Source organism: Uranotaenia lowii, chromosome 2, assembly GCF_029784155.1.
Source record: "Uranotaenia lowii strain MFRU-FL chromosome 2, ASM2978415v1, whole genome shotgun sequence".
Classification (NCBI taxonomy): domain Eukaryota; kingdom Metazoa; phylum Arthropoda; class Insecta; order Diptera; family Culicidae; genus Uranotaenia; species Uranotaenia lowii.
In genome coordinates, this window is record NC_073692.1 from 330974049 (window position 1) to 330998714 (window position 24666).

The window sequence follows — 24666 nt, forward strand, 5'->3', positions numbered from 1 at the left end:
AAAATAAATTTGCTTTAACACCGTTCTGATCAAATATGAATATCAGAAGATGATTTTAATAATGCTTTGGATACTGATAATAATTGTTTTGTGCATTAAAATTTCTTTCTTAAAACATTTTGTTTCATTTTTTTTTTTTCAAATATTGAATTCCATCTCTCAATGTTCCTTTTCAAATCCATGAAAAAAATCAAGTTCTTCATTTTAATTTTGAACATGAGTTCAAGTGAACAAAATTTTCAAGTTTGTTAAAAAATATTTTTGTAAACCGAAAACTGAGTGTTGGTCTATTTAGAATTTCATGTATTATATGAATAATTTTAGGAATTTATTCGAAGGAGAAACTTTATTTGATAATAAAGCATTTTCTTCCATAAACTTTAATATATCTTCTAACAACTTTTTCCTTTTTTTTTAATTCTAAACCTAATTCCTAATTCTGCAGTTATTTTTTAAAAACGTCATGGCTGTTCTAAAAGTTGATTTTGATTTCTAAGTCTTTATCAGAATTTTGGTTTTGATTTATTCTATGTAGTGATGATCAAAATAATGTCAAAAATCTAAAATTTGAGTTTAAAAAATCGGTTCGTTGAAAAATGAAATACAGCGTAGCAATGCCAAAATTAGATGTCTATTATCACTTCCATCTGTACCGTTGAGCCGTCAACACGTACGCCGGAGCATCGTATCGTTGCTGTGTACCTGCAGGAACATTTTACATTATTTATTTTTTCCTTACCTGTATTTCAATCAGCACTTTCAGTGCTAAAATTATTTTCATTTTCTTTTATTCATATTTTCTCTTTTCTTTCCAGCATGGGGAAGTCTTCGGCCGGCTCAAGGGCCGGAAGAAAACGGATTACTGAACCTAATCCAGGGCCATCTGCCAAAAAAGTTGAAATTTCCAATTCATTCGATGTCCTTCATAACATCGGTGATGAGGAAATATTCATATTTAATTCTGATAAGAGTACTAAGAAACCTTCTTCTTCTTCTTATACTCTTAAAAACGAAAAGATTCCACCAATAACGGTCACGATTCCTGACTTCAATGCCTTTCGAAAAGAAATCGTCACTTCCGTCAAGGATGTGAAGATTTCTTTTCAGATCGGTCGAAGGGGAACTGCTCGTATATTGGCGGAATCTTTTAATGATTTTCAAAAAATTTTAAATTATTTGAATAATAAAAAACACCAATTTTTTACGTACGACACTAGAGGTGATCGTCCTTTTAAAGTTGTACTTCGTGGTCTCACCGGCGATCAGACACCGGATGAGATCACAAATGAATTAAATTCTTTGTTAGGTTTTTCTCCAATTCAAGTAATTCAAATGAGGAAACGAACCAACACGAATAATACCAGTAGTGTTGGTTTTGCTCCTGAACTTTATTTGATCCATTTTAAAAAGGATCAGGTTAATAATTTGAAAATTTTGGAAAAGGCTCGTCTTATGTTTCATTGTCGAGTAAAATTTGAACCTTTTCGTAAATCCCATACCAATTTTTTACAAAATATTACGCAATGTCGTCGTTGTCAAGCTTTTTGTCATGGCACTAAAAATTGTAGAATGAATGCCAGATGCATGTTTTGCGGCTCATTCGATCATGAAAAATCTAAATGCCTTTTTGGTGGTGATAAGCCAAAAACAGAATTTTTTAAGTGTGCAAATTGCGCAGGTAATCATTCCTCGAATTCTCTAGATTGTCCCGTTAGGGCAAAAATTGTTGCTTCTAGGAAAAACCCCAAAGTTCCCAGAAAAGTTTCTTCTCCTCCTTCCTCTTTTTCGTCTTCACACGTCAGATCGGCAAACAACCTGCCTGTTCGCAGTCAGCCTCGGCCTACATTGGAATCACGGCTGGGTAATACCCGAAGTGATTTTAATGTTACCTGGGCTGATTCTGCGCCCCAGACTCGTTGTTTATCGTTCTCAGAGGTGGTTGAAAATGGGTTGCCCTCTTCAGGTTTAACTAATAAAAATGGGAAAAAACCAAGTCTCAACGTTCATGCGAAGGCTTGGGAAAATCCCCGAAATTCAAATACTTTTTCTTCTCCTTCCTCTTCTGATTCTAACAATTTTGTTGATTTGGGTGAGATTACTGAGGAAAAATTAAAATTTTTGCATAAAAATTTAATGGAAATGATGCAACTTATGTTGAAAGCAAATTCAATGTTTGAAGCTTTCCAAACTTCTTTTAATTATGCTAACAAAATTATTATGACTTTACGATTCCCTCATGGATCCAAATAGATGTTTAAATATTATGAATTGGAACGCTAGATCTTTGCTGGCTAACCAAGACGAGTTCTTTTTATTTTTGAAAACTCAAAACATACATATTGCTGCCATCACTGAAACTTTTTTAAAGCCAGACAATAACTTGAAAAGCAATGCTTTCTTTAAAATTTTACGAAATGATCGACTTGATCGACAAGGTGGGGGTGTAGCTATTGTCATCAATAGTCGTCTCAAATTTAGACTTCTTCCTTCTTTCAATACAAAAGTCTTAGAAACAATTGGAATTGAATTAGAAACTTCTATGGGGAAAATTATAATTGTTGCCGCATATTTGCCTTTTCAATGTAGCGGTGAACAGAAAAATTTTTTGAAGGGAGATTTACAAAACTCACCAGAAATAAATCTAAATTTTTTATTATTGGTGACTTTAATGCAAAACACCGATCTTGGAATAATATTTCATCAAATTCAAATGGGAATATTTTGTTTAATGACTGCTCTGCAGGTTATTATACTGTTGAATATCCTAATGGGCATACTTGTTTTTCTTCAATTAGAAATCCCTCCACAATTGATTTGGTTCTAACGGATTTAGGCGAGCATTGTAGTCAATTAGTTACTCATGCGGACCTCGATTCAGACCACCTTCCAGTAACATTTTCTTTATCCCAAAGTCCCATTGAAAACCCTTTAAAATCAACTTTTAATTTTCAAAAGGCTAACTGGGAGCGATATATGAATTTTATTGAACGTAATTTAGATGTAAACGTTCCATTGAATTCAATAGAAGATATTGATTTGGCTGTAGAAAATTTGACAACTTCAATAGTCAATGCTAGAGCCGCTTCAATACCTAAAGTTAAACATAAATTTAATCAACCTTTAATTGATGATGATCTTCAGTTTTTGATACGACTGAAAAACATTCGTCGACGCCAATTTCAACGAACTAGGGATCCTTATTTGAAATTAATTTATTGCGACCTTCAAAAAGAGATCAAACGTCGTTTAAATTTCATTCGTAATGAAAATTTTGCTAAAGCAGTAGAGGACATAAAACCCTACTCAAAGCCATTTTGGAAATTAACTAAAATTCTAAAAAAGCCCCAGAAGCCAATTCCTACTTTGAAAGATGGGGATAAACTTCTTTTAACTAATTCAGAAAAAGCTCAAAAATTAGCCCAACAATTTGAGTCTGCTCATGATTTTAATTTAAACGTTGTAAGTCCAATTGATGCTCAAATTTCCCTAGAATTTGATGATATTCTTTCTAAGCAAATTGTGTTTGAAAGTTCTTGTGAGACAAATATTGATGAACTTAAATTGATTTTCAAAAAAATTAAAAATATGAAAGCCCCGGGGGAAGATGGGATTTTCTATATTCTTATTAAAAAGTTGCCTGAAAGCGCTTTAAATTTTTTAGTTAAAATCTTCAATAAATGTTTTCATTTGGCTTATTTTCCCAATAAATGGAAAAATGCCAAAGTAACTCCAATTTTGAAACCTGGAAAAAGTGCTTCAGAGCCTTCAAGTTATCGACCAATTAGTTTGCTTCCTTCTTTAAGTAAACTATTTGAGAGAGTTATTTTGAATAGAATGATGATTCACATTAATCAGAATTCTATTTTCCCTGATGAACAATTTGGTTTTCGTCATGGACATTCTACTACACATCAACTTTTGAGTGTAACTAATATGATTAACGCTAGCAAATCTGAGGGTTATTCAACTGGTGTTGCTCTTCTTGATATTGAAAAAGCTTTTGACAGTGTTTGGCACAAAGGTTTAGTAGCTAAATTAGCTCGATTTGATTTTCCTGTATATCTCACCAAAATTATTCAGAATTATTTGACTAGCCGAACCTTACAAGTAAGCTATCAAAATTCATGCTCTGAAAGGACACCCATTAGAGCTGGTGTCCCTCAGGGTAGTATACTTGGGCCTATTTTATACAATATTTTTACTTCTGATCTTCCTGATGTCCCAGAAGGAAAAGGTAGAAGATTATTTGCTGACGATACTTTGCTTTCAGCCAAAGGTCGAAATTTACGGGTGGTACGCAGTAGATTGCAACAAAATTTAAATTCCTTTTTGAATTACTTGAAAATGTGGAAAATTTCTCCTAACGCTTCCAAAACTCAACTTATTTTATTTCCCCATAAGCCAAGAGCAAATTTTTTAAAACCTAATGAAAATCATTCCATAACTTTTAATGGGGTTTCTTTAGAATGGTCTGATCACGTGAAGTACTTAGGACTTACACTTGATCGGAATCTTACTTTTAAAAATCACATTGAAGATATTCAATCTAAATGTAATAAATATACTAAATCTCTTTATTCTCTCATCAACAGGAAATCCCGACTGTGCCTGAAGAATAAGATGCTTATATATAAGCAGGTATTCCGACCAGCGATAATGTATGCAGTTCCGATTTGGTCTAGCTGCTGCGCGACGAGGAAGAAAGCCATCCAGAGGATTCAGAACAAGGTTCTGAAAATGATTTTGCGGCTTCCACCTTGGCACAGCACCGAAGATCTTCATCGGATTGCAGGCATTGAATCTATCGAAGAGATGGCCAACAAAATCATCTCCAACTTCAGAGGCAAATCGATGCAGTCTTCCATCGCAGAGATTCGCTCTCTCTACAATTAGTTTAATTTTAGGATAGCTTTAGTTTTTAGTTTAAAATATTTTTTTTTTTCACTACAGGATGTTCTCCTTTATAAAAATGCTTGATTGTGCTCAGCAAATTTAAGTCGAATAAATAAATTTTAGTGATTAATAAACTATAGGGCTCTGAAAGTTCATTATTGAACTGAACACCTAATTTAATGTATTAATGTAATATAAATGTAATGATGAATTGGTACTAATAAAGATATATTTAAAAAAAAAAAAAAAAAAAAAAAAAAGATGTCTATTATTATCTAAAATTTATTATTGTTATGGAAGATCCGAGATAGCTATCAATACTTTCATCGGACCCCAGCATATTTCTACATCTTCGGTTGATTCTATTCTTGACGATTCCAAAATTCAAGAAACACTGAAATACAGCAAATCTGTCAAGAATTAAAAGTATTTTAAAATATTTTTTGACTGTTTGAAATATTTCAAATTGTTTTGAAATATTAAAAAATTAGAATAAATTATTCACACAACGAATCTTATATCATTAAAATTGGTTATCTAACGACCAGGGAACCGCCAACAAACTACTTTAATATTTAGCATTACAAATTCGCAAGTGAAAACTGAGAATTCATTCAACAAATTAAAATATCTGTTTGAAAAAATCAAATAGATTAAATTCTAAATCACTAGTTGTATAAAAATTTAAAACATGAATTTGTGATTAGTATTCATAGAAACTTTGACAGAAGGATCAATCCGAATCCATGATATATTTGATACTCAGAGGTTTAGACATTATTTCTAAGATTTCATTAGTATGGAGAAGAAACAAGTTTGAAGGGTTACTATTTTGAACAGAATTGAGAATTTTAACTTAAATTTTCGTTATCGAAAAATATAATTTATGAAACCTTTTTCTTCTAAATTTTATCAGAAATCAAAATGAGAACTAGAGAGCTGAATCGGAATGCTTGTAATGAAAAAAAAATAAAAGAAATTTTATAACCACATTTTATAGACCACATCTTGCGACCGCTTGTTAAATTTTGTCAAATTTTGACTTATTTTTTCAATCCGAATTAAAATTTGTTGGTTTATTTATTCTTAGGCTCGAAAAATATTTGTCTATTTAAAATGATAGTTTTATGCGCATAACAATCAAATGAACCTCAATGGATTTTAACGGATGTTCAAAACCAAAAAAAAATTGAAGGCTTATTTGTAGAATTTTAAGAAAAAATAAGAGTGACAAACCCTCGTATAGTTTTTTTTATTTAAATCTGCATCTTGTAGTATGCATTTTTATTATATAAAATTTTCAATGCTTCTTTTTAATATTTCAACAGAACACATCGAAAGTCTATTTTTTATCTGGGAATAGGTGTTAGGAAAGAATTGAACCAAAGTTTAAAATGATAAATTTTATCAGGTCACAATGGTTGTTGTGGCCATGAAAAGCCATTGGTGGACTGTGGGTGCGGCGCTTGGCAAAACGACCACTGGTGGGACTCATTCCCCTCGTGGGAGTGAGCCTCTCCTAGACAACCCCTGGTGGCTGTCTCACCAGTGGAGGCAAGTCCTCGGACTGTACCTGGAGGCCAAGGCCGCGTCAACGTGAGCGCTTGGGAAAACAACCACTGATGGTCCGCTCCCCTCGTGGGATTGGACCTTAAGAGACAACCACGCATGGTTGTCCCATCAGTGGAGGCAGGTCCTCTTGACGCTGCCTGGCGGCCAAGGCTCGGAGGGATCTCGATCGCCTGGTTGACCGAGATCCAAAACTCTTTCAGATGGAAGGGGGCTCTGAAAAGAGCCGATTGTGGCAGCTGGACCCGGGAGCAAGGCATCGGAGCGAAGCACCAGAAGAAAGAAGCACTTGTATCGGTTTACTTTCTTATATTTCTCTATTTACTTATATTCTACTATATACACTTTTTATATACACTTTTTCTCCGTCCCATCTCGACGGTCTGACGGTTTGATATAGACTGACTCCTAGGCGCATAAAGAATGCGCCCTTAAATAGGCTGACGAGCAAGCACACAACCACGTGCTTGCGCCAGATGGAATCGCGTAGAACATTCTCGACGCTTTCAGCGAGAGCAACCGTTTCGCTCTCTCGGTGTGTTACTCTCGCGTCTATTCTCATTTCTCAGTCCGCTTGTCGGACTGAACAATGGTAAATCGCCAAAATTTCAACGTTACTAAGCTGTACCCGTTATGAAAATGTATTGATTTAGAAGAATAAAAATCGCTTCCGTTTGCCAATAAAACAACGAAAATCTGTGGCATTGTGAAAAATGATAATAAAACTGAGTTAACATCAGGATGCAATGTATCTTAGCGATCACCATTATTTGTAGAAAGGATAAATTGAATTACGGCTCTTTAAAACTTCGACATTTCCTTAATTTGCTATTTTTGGCTCTTCTGTCTCAAAAGGTTGCCGGCAGCTGTTCTAGGAAAATAAATAACAGCAGACAAACATTTTTGCATATGTACACTATAAACTTTTTCTTGCATATTCCTGGGTGACCTCAAGGTATTCAGTAATTTTTGTTCCATGCATTTTCAACTAAAGCGCAATGCATACTGAATATAATTTTTTCAATTTTTTTTTCAAGGGATTTAAAACCTTTATTATTTACCTCGTAGGTAAACCACAGAGAACGGACGTACAAGCTCAAACAAAAAATCTTCAAAAAGTAGGTACAATTTCAAATGCTGACATCCACAAAATAAGTTGAAAATTGACTAGAAATAGTGCCATTTATTGCGCCGTTCAAAAATGACAAATCAAATTTTCAAGAGCCCAGTTTTCGAAAAGGCGTAATCGTATATGAACTCATTAATAATTTAACTTATGACGATCTAAAATAGACAGATTAAATTTATTGCTAGATAAATGCAAGCAGAGTTACTTTACGGTTACGGTACGGTTTTTACTTATTGACTTTTTTCGGTGAGTAAAACAACTTTTTTTTATTTTCATAACGTTTCGGATTACTTTTCTTCATCCATCATCAGATGTCGCCCAGTGTAACCCAAAACGTTACGTTAATTTAAAAATAAAAATAAGTTTTTCCACTCACCGAAAAAAGTTAATAAATAAAAATCGTAAAAAAAGTACCGGTGATAAACTTTTATTCATTCCTTTATTTTTGCAATACTGAGGCAGTTGAAAGAATTTTAATTTTAAGAAATTTTAAAATAAGTTCTTGCATTATTGAACGGTTATCGTCAGAGGACGAATCGGCTATATCCAGTCAATTAAGAACATTCTTGGCGATCAGTCTTACCCATCAGAACTGATTCTAGGCATCTCAAAGCGGATTACTTTCAAATATCACTTTTGCATCCCATTGTCCAAAATTTAGCACTTCTAGCATGAAAAAAATAGCGATTAACTTTTTAGATATTTTTCCATTATGCAACCGGACGAAAGTGTTAGGTACAAAACTATGCAAATTTTATCATACGACCTGTTCAAAACTAACCAAAATTTTGTTTTTTTTCTCAGTTTGGTTTTGACAGTTCTCTTCGGTGTGTTTGGAGACATCTGGAGGCCCAGCCAAAAAAAACTAAAATTGGATCAAAACGATCGTTGGACATTCTCTGTGGGTAAACGTCAAACAATGTGATGACAATAGACATTCAGTCAAATTCATGTAAAAAAAAACTTTGCCCATTTCAAAAATTTTAAAGTTTACCGTTCTCCCTAAAAAAATTGATAGCTGTTTCAAATTAAAAAAAAAACAGAGAATAGAATTTTTGATAGAATAAAGCATGGATCACTACAAATCTGGACGCATTAAAACGGGTCTATCTCGGAGCTATGTAAACGAAATACAAATGTTTTGTACTTGAAATGTAGGGTTTTTATTGCACTTTAAAGGAAAAATAATAAAAAAATTATTCCGATGTTGTTTTGATGAATTTTCGAACTTTTCGTTGAGTATCACTCATTATAGTTTGAACACCCTATTCGCTGACCTCAGCGGCCATTTTGTTCCACAATCTCTTCATCTCTGTTGCATCCCGAGTCGTCCTACCATTCTTCTTCATCTTCTGCTTGACAATTGCCCAAAATTTTTCGATAGAGCGGAATTGAGGACAGTTGGGTGGGTTGATGTCCTTTTCGACAAAATCCACCCGTTGGCCCAATACCACTGTAGAACCTTCTAGCTGTAGTGGCAGCTTGCCAAATCTGGCGAAAACTTAACTAGTGCTTTGTGAGATCTAATGTACAAAAAAAAAGTTTTTCAGGCATTCCTCCTTGTAAATTTCGGAGTCCATGGTCTTGTTTTTCACAAAAAACCGGAATTTTTCGTCAGCAGATGCAAATACCTTGCTAGATCAAACACTTTCTTGCAAACTTATCAGCAAAAACGAATTTTAAGTTGCCGGGGACATCACCACAAGCTACTAAATTCTGCTTCAATGTCCGGTTTGGTTGCTTACTGGTCCGATAGGATCGTATTCCTTCGCGTAGACGAATTCTGCTGACGGTGCACCGGTCGGCGTTGAATTTCTTGGTAATGTCATAGTCCGACTACCCTGTGTTTTCCTTGATCGTTCTCAACACCTTCAAATGCAGTTTCTGATTCTTAGGTCCACTATAATAACGCTTGGTATGAACCTGCCGATCTATAGTACGCATCTCACAGACCCGTTTGAGAATGCTACACACGGTTGATTTGACCATTTTTAACGATTTCGCGATTTTTGAACCCGACCACGTCGGGTTTTTGACGTGGTTGTTCAAAATTTATTTTCATCTCGCGGCTTCCATCACGTGTAACTTTTTCGAAACAAATCGAATCGTAATGAAATTTTCAGCACTGGTAGAAGAAACATTCCTTTACAAAGTGCTGCCAAAACATTCCAGATCCGACAACTAGGAGCACTATGGTAAAATAAATAGTGCGTCCAGATTTGTAGTGATCCATGCTTTAGCCGGTAAGAAGCATATTTACGAAATTCGTTTTTTGTTGCATCAGAATCAAGGCAATTCTAATATTTTCTTAGATGATTGTTCGTGCACCGTTATTTTTTTTTGAAATGTCATATTCTTTTAGCAACTCAAGCAATATGGATGTAAAATTTTCGATAGACTAAAAACATTACCATTGCCAAATCATTTTTGATGAGTTTTGATAACACCAATAGAAAGTCATATAACTGATAAAAAATCACCTTTATTTATTTTTGGTTGATTTTTAGAAGATGTTAGAATTTTATCCGGTCAGTTTGAGAATTGAAAGTTATCAATTTTGTGATTCCAAGTAAATTGCATCACTATCATAAGAACGGATTGGAGGATCAGGAAACATTGAAAAATGCACACTACCTGGAGTGGTTAAAGGGAACTTTTCCAGAGTTTAGCTTTATAGGACTTTAACTTGATATAAGATCCAACTCTCAGTTTCAAAAGTCAAAAAAAAAGGATCGTAATCAAAAATATCATCAAACTTCAAAGAATATAAAAATTTAACATTTGAGGTCAAAAGCATGCCACCTAAAATTTCGAAACATTTAAGTATAGAGAAAAATCTGAACCAATACACAAAAATACAAAAAAAAGTTTCTTACCAGATATCAGATCAAAAAACAATCTATCAAGCACAAGTGAGTTTAAGAATATTTGCCAATTCCTCACTGAAAATTAAAAAAAAAATAATGATGACACAAATTTTAAAGACATTTTCTAACATTATGGGCCCTATTACATAAGACGAGTCGAGTAACTCGACTCGACTCCAGTTACTGTCGTGTCGAGCGAAATATCGTATTACGGTAGACGCTAAGAAAACTGTACATATTTTTTATGTAAAAAGTACATACTTTGAAGATCGACAACTTTTACGTAGAAGTGAGTTTCAGAAATTACATACTTTGTCAGTTCTTTCTGTTCTACAAACCCCTCTCTGTAGAAAGAACTGCAATTTCAGTTAATTTGTTGTTGACGGCGTTTTGCTTCTCACTCGCACCACCAAGAGTCAGTCTATGATTTGCATCCTTCTTGCGCGCACATAACAATCTTTTGCAAAACTGCCCGGTGTGTCTATGCGGAAGCCTCAAAAATTGTTCGCTTCTTTCGGTAAGTTTAGAAACATTTTCATCTGCTGTATGTTTTTTTTATAATTCTTTTCCATAATTTTAGGATAGTGGTTGGTTTCCTCTGGACACAGAAGCGACATGAAACCGGACGATTCCGCAATCTAATTTCATATAGTTCCGGCCGCAGTCAAGTAAAACAAAAAAAAAGGGTATGTACTTTTAATTACTTTTTTTTAACAATTTTGCTAACTATTTTTTGCTTCTACAGGATTTCTAACTTCTCCGGCCAGTCAGCTACTGAATCTCATAGACATCCAGTCCCAGATTTTTGCCTCAATGCCACCACCTTAAGTAAATGTCCCGATATGGCCAATCAGCGTGTCTTCCAGTTCATCCATCATACTACGGCTAATTCAACAGGATCTCCAGCGAAAAAATTCTCATCGAACCAACGAATACAGTTTGCATAAACAAAAAGTTGGCCCGGAAACGTTGGAGGTGATCATTACTAGGTCCATAGGTTTAATTTAATAGACAATAAACAAGCATACTAAAAAAAAATTGAATCAATTTAAAACAAAATAATATCCCTGCTTCTAAATTTCTAATTTTAATTCAGGAATTTTCCTTCTTTATGTGATTTTAACATATTTTTCAGTTCACAGAGCTCTACTTGCTTTTGCGTACTTTCTACATACTGGTACGTAAAGTCTTTGCTACATAATTTTTCGTACCACCATTTTTACATACTGGGGGCTTCCTGCACTTACGGGTCGTTTTGACTTCTTTTCACTTACTTTTGTGTAAAATTTTCTAAGGGTGTAGTCGAGTGAAACAGCTGAGTCACGAACCTTCAAGCAGTCGATTCAGTCGAGCTATCGACTTAAAATTCGACTCGATTCGACTTCTAAAATACCAAAATGGCTCACTCGAGTAAAATGACTCGTGACTCATCTTATGTAATAAGGCCCTATATTAAGCTTGCCAGATTGCCCGGTTTTATCCGGGTTTGCCCGGATATTTGATGCAAAATTTCGAAAAAGTCCGGTCCGGCCCGGTTGCCCGGATATCGTGAAAAAAGTCCGGATATTGCCCGGATTTTTTCACAATTTTCACTAAGAAACCAGAAAAAAATCAAAGTTTTTGAGTAAGTTTCAGCAAAATCGATTAACGGTATGGAAATTTTGAACGGTTGTTTCAAATAATTTCGTTGATTTACTTTTATAAACCTTTAAATATTTAAGTGTTCCAAAAAGTTTTCGGAAGTCTGCAATAACATCAATGAAATATTAATTTAATTTTTTTGCATTTTTTCTTTGCTTTTATATACAATAACACCTAAATTTTGCCCGGTTTTTGGATTTGAAGAATTGAAATCCATGCCCGGATTTTGCCAGGATTTTTTGAAAAAATGCCCGGAATTGCTAGGCCCGGATGGAAGTGGAAAAAATTCTGGCAACCTTACCCTATATTGATTAGACAACTGTTGCTGTAAAATTAGATCAATAGTGACTTTTCCTGAATTATTCGATATTTGTCAAACTCAGCTCTGTCAATTCACAATAAGATTCAATTAGTGTATTTAGTACAAAGTCCGAAAAAACGACATTTGAAATAATGAAAAAAAAATATTAAAAATTAAGTTTATTTTCATTATTCTTTAAATGTTCTGGTTTTGTCCAATTCATTTTTTTATTTTTCTATTCTGACGATCATGCCTTCAATGTATTTAAATACAGAGGTAAACTCAAATCGAAAAAGACTCAGTTTATGACGACTCCAGCAAAAAAGATCCATTTTCTGTTTAAATCAATCTTCAGCAATTTTAAAATACTTGATCAGATAGGAGTTCTTAAGTTACCGGAAGAAAATAAGTTCGCTAACCAAAAGTTAGCGTAACTTTTTTGTATATTGAACTATAATTCTGGATTTTTTTTTCTGACACAAGGGTATCCACTTGCTTTTATCCACTCAAAAGGAAGGCTTACTAAGGAACAGTGCTAAAATATAAAAAAAATCTCAAAAATACAGGCTCAACAAAGTTTGTCGGGTCAGCTAGTATTTTATAAGTTAGATAGCTTGCGTACGATTAATTGAGACCCTCCTTTTTCAGGGCGAAGCTTATAGATACAAATGAAAATTATCAGATCTTTAACACAAATTTATAGATCAAGATTCAGAAAATTAGTTCAAGTCACATTTGTGTTGCAATTCAAAACTCCAGCTGCAGCTCTTATTTTATAGCGATTGCTTATGAATTATGCTATAATTTGTTTTAAAATTATCCAACAAAACAATGAAATTTGAATAATATCTGCAAACATCATTTGTTTTTGAAGGTGTAGCAAAGCACACCGGGTCAGCTAATGTTATAAATAAGAATGGAGGCGTTTTCTTTGTAACACCATCACGTATAAACGGACGGTCGGAATGAAGTCAAATTTGGTATCCGAGGGTTTTTCGGGCCAGAGATGGTTTGTATAATAGTATCAAGAATCTAACTTTTTTCATGGAAGGGGGGCTCCCATACAAAATCAACTGGAAATGGGACACAACTCATAAAACTTGAAGACGATTTTCATGAAAACTGATTCACGAAGACGAAGAAGTTAAAGCAATGTAAACATTTACTAACGGTTTATCAAGTAACAGGTAACACGACGTTTACCGGGTCAGCTAGTTTAATAAAAAATTGTTTCCAACTGTGTAAATGAGAAAAAAAAGGTTTTAGTTCTGTTTGTAGGGATGAACCATCCCAGAGGATGAAAATCCCGTACAAAATAAAAAAAAAGTTCTGTTTGATAGAAAAATATTATAGAGCTCAACGATCCAAACCCCTTTAACAAGTTGACCATGCAACTTGTCGTTGCCCGTTGAAATTTCTATCAAGGCACGCGCAGCGAAACCTTGCGAATATGAATTTGATCCAAGACCTTGTTTACATTAACCGTGTCATGTGTGAAAAACTAACACCTTTTTCCTCTACAGGATCAAGTTTCCACGCATCATGTGCCATATCAGATGCACCTCGGGGAAGGCATCCATTTCTGACATAATCGTCTGGTTTTGTTTATATTACAGAGCGATCACTCCAGCACCAGTCCAGAGTTTAAAACAATAATGGAAGCTCATCCCATCGAGAGAAAGATGTGCAAAAGTGCGATGTTCAACAGCTGCCTGGTTATAATTCCGATTGCAGCCCTACAGCTTTGCTCGACAGTCTTAGGGCAACAATTTCGCAGTGTCCCCACCACGGTCAAAACCTACGAGAACGAAACCGTGCTGCTGCCCTGCTATCACAACTGTAAGTCTCTAACGTTTGATTTATGCTTTTTGACTAGACAGCTCTTGTGAACTATGATCTCGATCAATGTTTATCTATCAATTAAGAGAATCAATCCAGTTTGTGCTTCCCAACGTATATCACTGTTAATTCTTCAGGGTAAAAAGGTCAATCATTGAACTTTACTTTTAATAAGTAGAAAAGCACTGATCAGATCGATGGAAAGTTAATTATATTAAAAAGGTATGATGTAAATGAATATGTTTCTAAATATCAATTTTGATTTTTTTACATTACAGTACAGACACTCAGTATATCATCATAACAGACCAACAAGTGAATTCTGATCGCGAAATTTAAATTTGAACCAAAAGTCGTTCACATCGAATTTAGTTTAAATTTTGAATTAGATATTCTTCTGATAGATCAATTGATCTTTTCGATAATTACATAAACTGCAGTGCTATATATCCCCCACTTCCAGAATGTTTATATTTGTAGCGTACCTAATCGAAACAAATCTGCATCGTGTTTAAAATTTCCATGCTCCGATCTATTGTAATGGATTTATTGTCAATTATGCTCCAACACTAATCTGTACTAATAAATACCCCAGTAGTGACTATGCTTGAGGTTCTCGACTAAACATAGCAATGAAAAGGCAATTTCTTTAACTCAATTATCTCTCATCTACACGATGAATGGACGCGCTGGTATGAGCGCGAGAACATTTGAATAACCACAAAACTGGTGAACAATTGGGGAAATAGAAAGACGCACCGGTCGGAGTGCTAGAAGTAAATAGCAGCGCCTTAATCAGGCGACAAATATTTGACAAAAGCCGCGCGCTCAACATTGAACTAGTATTTCTTATTGTGCCCTCCGCTGTTCAATTGGTCATTCAGATTTATGACAAATGGGTGACCTAGGGAACAGTTGTTGTAATGTTGTTTCACATCTCTTGGAAATTCTGTTCCTAACATTTAAAGATAATGTTATATCACCTTTCCTGCTTTAAATTCGAAAACAAGATTATTATAATAAAAAAAATAACAAAACAACTTCGACTAGCCCCCTACAGGTACGTCCGGTGGTCCCGGGACGATTTACTGCTGACCGATTCGAGGTATCCGGATCTGACTCCACCACCGAGGGTGCAGCTGTGGAAAAATGGCAGCCTTGAAGTTAGTCAGGTGCAAACGGAAGACACTGGGGACTATACCTGTGAAATTATCACCGAAGGAGGGCGGGCGCTGCAACATCATGCCATCGAGGTTCAATGTGAGTATGGACATTTATGGGTCGCATTGGGCCGGAGCAAATTCCAAATTCTTCTTTCGTCAGCTCCCTCTTCGGTTTTCCCGAAAACCCAGAAGGGGGGGAATAAATATAGTTTGAGGTATTTTATTGAAAAGTTCTTCGAAAATTGAAATAAAATGAGACTGAAGGTCAAAATACAGAAGATGGGAAATGTATCACCTTTTGATTTTCATTTTTATCATCTTTTTGTTCTGAAAAAATCTATTTTTAAATTTTGTCTATTGCATGCAAGATTTTACTCAACTTGCTCAAATTTTCCAAAAATTTAGATAAATATTTTATTACACCTCACCCCTCGTGATGTTACCACTTCAAGTGACAAAAAAAGGATTTAAATTTGTTTCATGCTTTATTTGGTTTAGATAAGTAAAAGATGTTTCTGGCAACACTGTACAACATTTGACAGCTTTCTATTGTGCCTGAAACGGGTCATACGGGCCATGTAAATCGTATTTGCAGCGACAGAATTTCATCGCATATTCACAAATGTAGTTTATTGTATGACCTGCTTGAATGCGGCCTTGTTTAAAACCTAAGCAACTTAAAAAAAGTAATAGGTATTTCTTTTTATTTATTGAATACACAGAACTTAAAAAAATAGGAAATCTCCGTTTCTGATTACCAATTCGATGATACAATAATACTTTTAGACTTGGCGACCGTCAGGAATGATTAACTCGCTCCAATGTGGCTTCAGTAATGACATGACTGAGTCGATTTGAGGTAATTTTTTATTTTCTCAAACCTTGAGATCTTACAAGCTTCGTTTTGATTCAAAACTCATCTATAATTATTTGCAGAATTTTTAGGAAACGTTTACATGATTTAATTTGAACTTTTACGTATGTATGTGGAAATTTAATGTATTGTTTAGAAAAATCAACATTATTTTTGTTTCTTCTTCTTTCTGTTTTTGTGCCAATTAATAAATTGGCTATGGAAATTTTACGCTGCACAACTTTGACGGAGACTGTAACTTCGTATGTTATTAGACATAAAAGTTTTCAAGTGTTGAATGGGGATGTCTTTTGGCATTGAACAACAATAAACTAAATTGACATCCCTGCTGGGTACCTAGCGATGTAATACATGACAGGCCGTACGAAAAGGGAGGGGGGGGTTGTTAGAGGATTAAACCCCCCCCATCCCCATGAAGATGTTTTTCAAGCAAAATCTTCCTTAGTAACGTGAAACTACTCCCAAAAGGTATTGAAAATAAGTATTAACAAACATGTACGATACCACTTTAGACCTAAGCTTTTTTCATTTTAAGACATTATAAAACGTTCAGAAATTATATTATATTATATTATTTTTAATTATAAATTTCGAATTGTAATTCCACAAATCTTTTGTATTGAAGCTCAATTCTTGACACTCAAAACCCCTAACTCGTTTTTAGAATGAATTTTCCTAAAGAAGTGTAACTAAACATGCTCGGAATTTTTAAAGCAATCATTTGAACTTCAAAATTCATTCATCAAATATCTACTTATTTAACACGCCAACCAGTTGGTATGCATGTGACAGGTCTTTACTACTCATGATACTCAACAGAATTAACAAAAAAAAACATCTATTACCTAGTATTCTCTACTTTATTATTTATCAATTTGATTCTAAAAAAATATATCGCTTAAGTCATTGCAATTTTTTTTACCTTTTTATGGGATTTTCACCCGGGATCCATCCCTACCCAAATTATAAATTATACGCTTATATGAAATATTCTTTGATAAACCAATTCCAGCCTCATTTTATAGTGTGTTAGGAAAAAAGGGCATGAAGGGCATAAAGTCTTAAATCGATGATCAACTTTCCCGAAGTCCGCAAGTAATTTTGATTTTTGTAAAAAAGCTATAGATTTTTTTGTTGTTTACTTTTCCCACTTGTGAAAAAAAGAAATTTTTAACGGATTAAAAAAAAAAGTATTAAACCAAATTGATTTTTTTACAAGAAAAAATCAAATCGTGCAGTTTCATCAAAATTCTTAAATAAATAATAAAACCTTTTTTAAGCTTTCTTTAGTAATGTCTAAAATATATGTCATGATATCTTTTCAAATGTCTTAGAAATGTAGAGTTCAATCATTGATCTCTGGAATAAGAATATCTAGGCAAAATATTATTTTTTGATTGAATGGTGAATGAAAAACAAACTCAGAATCATGTTTTTATGTAGGTTTGTTGAGATATCAGTTCTAATAGTTTATTTTACTCAAATCTGATTCATTTTTTTAATCTATAAACGCTATATCATCAAAAGAGGAGGCCATGACTTGTTGGCAGCATCGGACGCGTTTGTTTTCGTCCTCCGTCGTTGAAATAATATTTTAAATAATTACTTAAAACTAAAATTCAAATGGGAAAATTCTCAAGAACATAACCGCTGCGATCGTTAAAAGTGTTTTAGTTTTCCTACTTAGTTTAAATACTATAGAATTCAGTGTTCTTGGAGAGAGCAGGAAATGTTTGTGGAAATCAAAGTAAAAGCAAAACGTTTTAGAGCGCAGATGTTTTTCTATCCTGTTTCAATAATTATTTCCGGCGATAAAAGTGAAGTGAAAATTAAAAGTTATTTATAATTAAAAGTTATGTGAAGCAAAGTTATACCAACATGGGGGAAGTAGGCGTTGGTTGAATGTGACAGATGTTTTTTTTTTGGAGCTGAAAATTTTAAATTACCTAAATTTCAACATTTTAACGTAAATTTAAATTCGGTTGACGATTTTTCAATCAGTCATATCAATAGTGTTAACGTGATAGATAGTTTCATCTGTAGAACGCCGTTTTATCGAACTGTCTGGTGTTGTGAAAAATGTGATGTTGAATGGGAGTTGAGAAATCAAGGGGAAATTAGAGCATAGTTTGAGAAGTTTTGGTCTGTGGAAGAAATGTATTTGAGCGGATCCGGTAAATGTTAGTTGTGATTTTGCGATTTCTTAGTTTAGTTCTGATCAAAACCATTAGAAATTTTGGTTATGTGTTCATGTAGTTAATACAGTTGGGGCTGGGAATTACATTAGATTTGTTGACTAAAGGAGCACCAAATTAAAACGTTCACATTATGTTATTTGAATTCACATGGTGAAAATGCAGAGGATGTATTACAATGGTTGCCTTGATTGGATAAAACTAGAAAAATGGTAGCGTGCATCAAGATCCAGAAAATTCAGCTAAGTATCCGTTTATTTCATATTTTATTCCTTCCAAAAAAAAATATTTGGTTGGAATAGTTCCAATGTAAGATGATGAATATAAATGTCTATAATTATTTATTGATATAATATTCAAAATAGCTTAACTCTATTAAAGGGGATTAGTGGGGAGTTGGATAGGTCATCAAACGAACGAAAGACTGAAATACAATGGATTATGGATTCAAGCCAGCCGGATTATCTCAACAAGTTTAGAATTATGCGAAGGGTACTAGCGTTCCTCAAAATGTCCAACTTTTTTGCATGGAAAACTTTTATAAATTTTAATGACTAACACTGGAAAAAATCAAACTTTAATATCAATTCAAATTCTGTGATGAACAGAACATCCTTCAAGTTCGTCTTTTTCTCAAAATTAGCAGCATTTTTTTCATCGCTTAAATAAGACAATACTGAATATATCTAAAGCTATTAGCATTACAGTAAGATTCTGATTTAATTAAGTGTTCTTGGAGCACGTTCAACCAATCTTTGAAAAAAATATGGCACAAGTTGTCTCCAAATCATTATAGATTATACAATAATAGAGACTAACTTTTTCGCCGGAATTTTTGTTAAATTGCCCAAATCCACAACCTATTTCTTCTCAATTGTCTAAAGTATATAAAGATAAAAGTTTTCTTGAGTTTTCAAATTTTTAAACAAATTACCAACCAAACTTATTTTTATACAAATAACACACGCGGTATGACATTCGTTATTCACATGTACGACTTGAAATATTTTCTCTCAAATAACGTGTTTATTTTTTAGGACCGACGAAAAAAAACTGTGCATATGGCAACAACCTGTGTAAATAGAAGTCTATAAGAAAATAGGAGCAATATCTATATGCGTTAAATGAAAACCTCAGTGTACTTTCTATAAACAACTTTAATTGATGGTTAACGTATAAATTTGACTACACAATTAAGGTTTTAAAAGATTTTCTTTAATGTCCCGCTTTTTTCGGCTGTTTCCCGCTTTTTCTTTGTGAAATTTCCAGCTTTTTTTCTGAAGGTATCTGGCAAGCCTATACTAGGGTATCTTTCCATAATTCTAAATTTGTTTCGAACAGTTGGATGAGAGTTTCATGAGTGAAATCCATCCCAAAAGGCAGTAAAACAACATGAATAATTTGTTATTTTTTTCCATTATTTTGTTGATCAAGGAAGCGGGAGAAATATAAAATAAAAATATTTTTTTTGGTATTGGTATTCTTTAAAGCTGAATTTGAATTTAGACCCCCCCCCCCCCCTATGGGAGGGGCCCTCGCACGGGCCTGTGCATGACGACTTTTTTAGTGCAATACTTCGCGAAGCACAAGTAGTTATGTCAATTGATTTTATTGTTTTTCAATGCCGAAAGACATACCCCTGTTCCTGTTTAACAACTAAAAACTTTTTTGTCTAATAAGATACAAAGTTACTTATACGGCAGTTGTTCAGCGAAAAAATCCTTTAGAAAATTTATAAATTGGCACAAAACCCATAAGCAGGCTTGGTTTCAGAGGAGAAACAAAATATTTCATTTTCCGATACAAACATAAAAGTTCAAAATTACCCATGTAAACGTTATTAAAAACTCTGCAAAAAATAATGGATGAGTTTTACGCCAAACGGAAGCTTTTTAGACCCCAGGGTTGAGAAATTCAGGAATGACCCAACATCGACTAAAGCTACTGTACCAGGGTCAAACTGGTCAGCTTAGCTCCGTAGATCTAATGGTGGCTCCAGAGAGTAGCAATCAAAATTGGGAAAACCTTCTTGGCGTAATTTTTTTGTTAGTTTGGAATTCTTAGAAATGGTATTTTTTTATTATCTGACAATTTGCGCCGAAGGTCTTCAGATCTTCCCCAATAGAAACCTTAAAATAAAGAAGAACCTTTTTTTTTTTATTTTGGGGAAGATCTGAAGACCCCCGGCGCAAACTCTACCTAAAGGTCCGAGGCCGATTGTTCGACGCATAGGGCTGAGATAAAAGATCTCCACTGCTAGCGATCCGAAGCTAGCATCTTTACTTGCTGTCAGCCAAGGTTTTCGTCAACTGTGCGGATTTCAGCGGCTAGACTATGTCGCCACGAGCTTCTGGGCCTACCTTTTCTTCGATGCCCATCAGAATTCCAGTCCAGCGCACCTCTGCAAATCTCGTTTTCACCTCTCTTCACAGCGTGTGCCTAATCCTTCTCCACTTACGTTCCCGTTTTTCATAGTTTTCGTTTTTCATATATTTTTTTGAATACTTATTGTTTCAATTCAATCAAAAAGGTATGAAAATCTTATCTAACATCTATTGAAGATTAAGATAAATTAAACTTATTGAAAATTTAAATTAAAAATTAAATTAAAAATTAAATTAAAAATTAAATTAAAAATTAAAAATTGATAAATTTTGCACTTTTACCACCTGACTCGGAGGGAATATAACCACATATAACTATTATACTATTAATATCTATCAGGGCCGCAGGAAGAACCGCCTCATGGGTGGGGGGGGGGGGGGGGGTGGTAATGATAAAATTTTTCCTAAAACCTTTTTTAAAAAATGCCTACATAAAGAATAGTTAAAAAAAAGTGATTTTTTTTTATTTATTTATAAAAAATATATAGAATAGTAAAAAAAAAGTGATACTAAGAGTATCTCTTTATTCGGGTTTAAGTTCTTTAATATTATTAGTTGTTCATTTAAAATCAATTTGTACGAAAATAAGCTCTAGAAGTGTTCAGTTTTATTTTGAAGATTTAATAAATAAATGAGGAATCTTGAAGACTACATTTGACAGAAAAACTTGTTTGGGGTTCAAACCAGATTTATTTTCAACTCTTTCAAACTCCACACAATCAGAATTTAGTTTAAATCTTTGTTTATAGAGTTTAAACAATATTAATAATGTTAAACAACTGACTAATAAAATATATTTCCAGCTGATTTTTTCTGGACCTGAAGATTAATGTATTTTATCGAAATGAATATGATACAATAAATTATCATTATTTCATCAGTAAAATCCTGGGAAAAAAATTAAAGTTCAAATTCAGATTTTCCAAACACCGCGATTTTGAAAATGAGTTTAGATCTCATTTTATAATAGTGGTTTTCACCTTTTTTGTGTTTTCTTTTGGGCAATTTTGAATTTGAATTCCAAATTTGAATTCTGCATTTTGAAACTGAATAAAAGTTTTTAGTTTTGAATCTTTGGTTTTCTTTGTTATTTTTTTTCTTTGATTATTTATTCTTAATTCAACTAGTGAATCTGAATGAAAATTCCGAATGATAGAACTCAGATATTTCAATTCTAGATCACCGTTCTGGAACTTTTTTAAGTATCAATTCTGTATAAGAACTAAGAGTACAAATTTTAAATACCAATCTTGAAAATGGTTTATTTCAAATATTTTTTTATATTCCGGAATGATGAGTTTCGACAGATAGGGACAGGATTTTGTCCCAATGATAAACCGAACTGAAAAACAAGAAGAATAAACCAGATATAGATTCCACAATCCGGTAACAGGCAACAAATCAAGATAATAAAAAATGGAATCAGAACTTCGGAAATGATACAAATCTAAGCTCACCAAATATTTTTCCGCACTTATCTGGCAGGGCTATATTATCTAAAAACCTTGCAAAATCCAGGCATTTAATTTCAAAGTTAACAACACAAAATCTGGGCAATATCCAGGCAAATTTAGGAATTCTACAATTAAAATCATGAAGGAAAAATATTTGAAAAGTTGTTTTATTTATCATCGAAAAACATCAACCAGTTTATTTGGATAAACGTTGATAAAAAAAATTGTTTTGGACGCAAAATACATAATTGTTATCAAGCAATTTATTTTTAATTTTGCAAATAAATAAAAAAATATTTGGGCAACATCCGGGCAATAAGGCAACCTTTGTGAGTCTAATCTTATTGAAAATTCGATATTCGAGACAAAGGACTGTACCCAAAATTCATGCACTAATTTCGTTTGTGAATAAATTTTTATAACGTTTTTCGAGAACAGCCTTTGAATATCTATCAACAAGTGGGAAAATTTTGGAAAATCTGTAGTAGAATTGTAGACCTGGGATAAGATTTTTAGGTGTTGGCCTTAGTTCTTAGTACGAGATTGTTGTTCATCAAAATTTGATTAAGAATTTAAAATTTTTGGGTTTAAAGAAGAACATTTTGCTCGACATTTTTGAACCCTCATGATATCTATTGATTCTTACATTTTTTTTAAGCAAAAATCAACGTGATTTTTAACTTATTACTTGTTTCCATTTACAGTTCCTCCAATTCTGTCCATGTACCCAACAGGGGATATCGAGGTACGAGTCGGACAAATTTTAGAAGTCATATGCGACGCCACTGGCGTACCTACACCATTCATTACATGGGATTTTAAGGTAAGACTGCTAATGTTAATTTAAAAAATCTCTTGTTTTTTGAGTGCCTTGGCTGAAACCAAATTGAACGATATTTTTGCAGGACGCAAATGTTACCTACGAAAACAAACGGCACCTTACCATTCTGGTGGAAGATAAGGACTTTGCCGGGCCGGTTGAATGTGCGGCCACAAATGGCGTAGGCGAAGAGGCACGAGCAGCTCTCAACGTCATTGTTCATTGTGTGTATCATTTCAAAATAGGTTTGAAAAAGTGAGGCTCATGAGTTTTTACTTTTAGATGAACCAGAGGTCAGCGCCAAAACATCCATAGTACACACCAAAAATGGCCAATTGGCCCAACTGGAGTGCACTGTCAATTCTGTTCCTCCAGCAACCATGCACTGGTTCCACAATAATCTCCCACTATCCACGGATAGACGATACAGCAAACAAGACAATCCAGTTAGTGAAAACATTCACCGGCACATTCTTTCGATACGCAACGTCAAAGACGGTGATCTTGGCCAGTACGAATGCAAGGCAGAGAACAAGGTCGGAATTCGGGGTGCTCACATCGAACTGACAGGACGACCGATGACGGTTTCCTTCAAACCTTCTACCGAACTGACTTCGCCGAACAAACACAATCTAATCTGGCAGGTCGAAAGCTTTTCGCCGGTTATAGAGTACAAATTGAAGTTCCGGAAGATTCCTTCCGGAGATATAACGCCGAACAAGCGGTATCCGAATGTGGCCTGGAGTGAGTTGATAATTCCGTCCGATGGTTCTGCTGGGCAGTTGCATAGTACCGGCTATACTTTGCAAGGTTTACAGTCAGCTAGCGTTTACGAAGTGGTCGTTCTGGCTCGTAATCGATATGGATGGAGCGAATCTAGCAATATCCTTCGGTTTGCAACCGGTGGAGAAAGTAGGTTTATCGAATGTTTTTCCCTTTTTCAATGGTCTATTCTAATTATTTTTCTTGTCCCACAGTCCAACTGGATAACAATGGCTTTCAGACAACGGAAATTGTGGACTACACAGAGGAAAACGAGGATCCATACATCACAGATAATGTGATAACGAAAGATTTTTACGACTACAGTGAATTCCAAATAGCTTCATCTGATAGCAATAAACAAAGCTGTAAGAAAGTGTTAGCTGTTATTTGTACTATATTATATTTTACACACATAAGATAACAATTTTAATAAAAAAAAAAACTGTCCATTTCATTTTAATTTGAGAACATCTTTATGGGGTCATCTAGAACAGTAGTGCATTAGAGTTATAATCATAGACCGCTTCTTTGTGCAGTACAAAATTTCGATTTAGCTAGCAATGAAAATTAACAGAAAAAGCTTAAGTCCTTTGAATGATTTTATTCAAATTTTTTAAAATTCGGCAAGTTTCAATGGATAAATTTACGCCTCGTGTTGAAAAAATCCACTTTTTGCATCTTGTTGTATGAATAACTATTTAGAACCAGGGTTAAAACACCAATGAGTTTCAAAATAACTTAGAAAACGATGATGGTTTTCGATAGAGTGACA

At 34.0% G+C, this 24666-nt stretch overlaps 1 protein-coding gene across 2 annotated transcripts in view; it reads left to right on the top strand.

Annotated features, from left to right (window-relative positions):
* Nucleotides 1-24330, top strand: part of LOC129744575 (hemicentin-2) — a 28360-nt gene extending 4030 nt beyond the window's left edge. For both annotated transcript variants that reach the window (XM_055737172.1, XM_055737173.1), the window contains exons 2-7: nt 14017-14239; nt 15290-15499; nt 23014-23132; nt 23215-23353; nt 23412-24041; nt 24107-24330. In XM_055737172.1, coding sequence (XP_055593147.1) covers nt 14056-14239; nt 15290-15499; nt 23014-23132; nt 23215-23353; nt 23412-24041; nt 24107-24315 — 1491 coding nt within the window. In that variant the 5' untranslated portion in view covers nt 14017-14055 and the 3' untranslated portion in view covers nt 24316-24330. The remainder of the gene's footprint in view (nt 1-14016; nt 14240-15289; nt 15500-23013; nt 23133-23214; nt 23354-23411; nt 24042-24106) is intronic.
* The last annotated feature ends 336 nt before the right edge of the window (nt 24331-24666 follow it).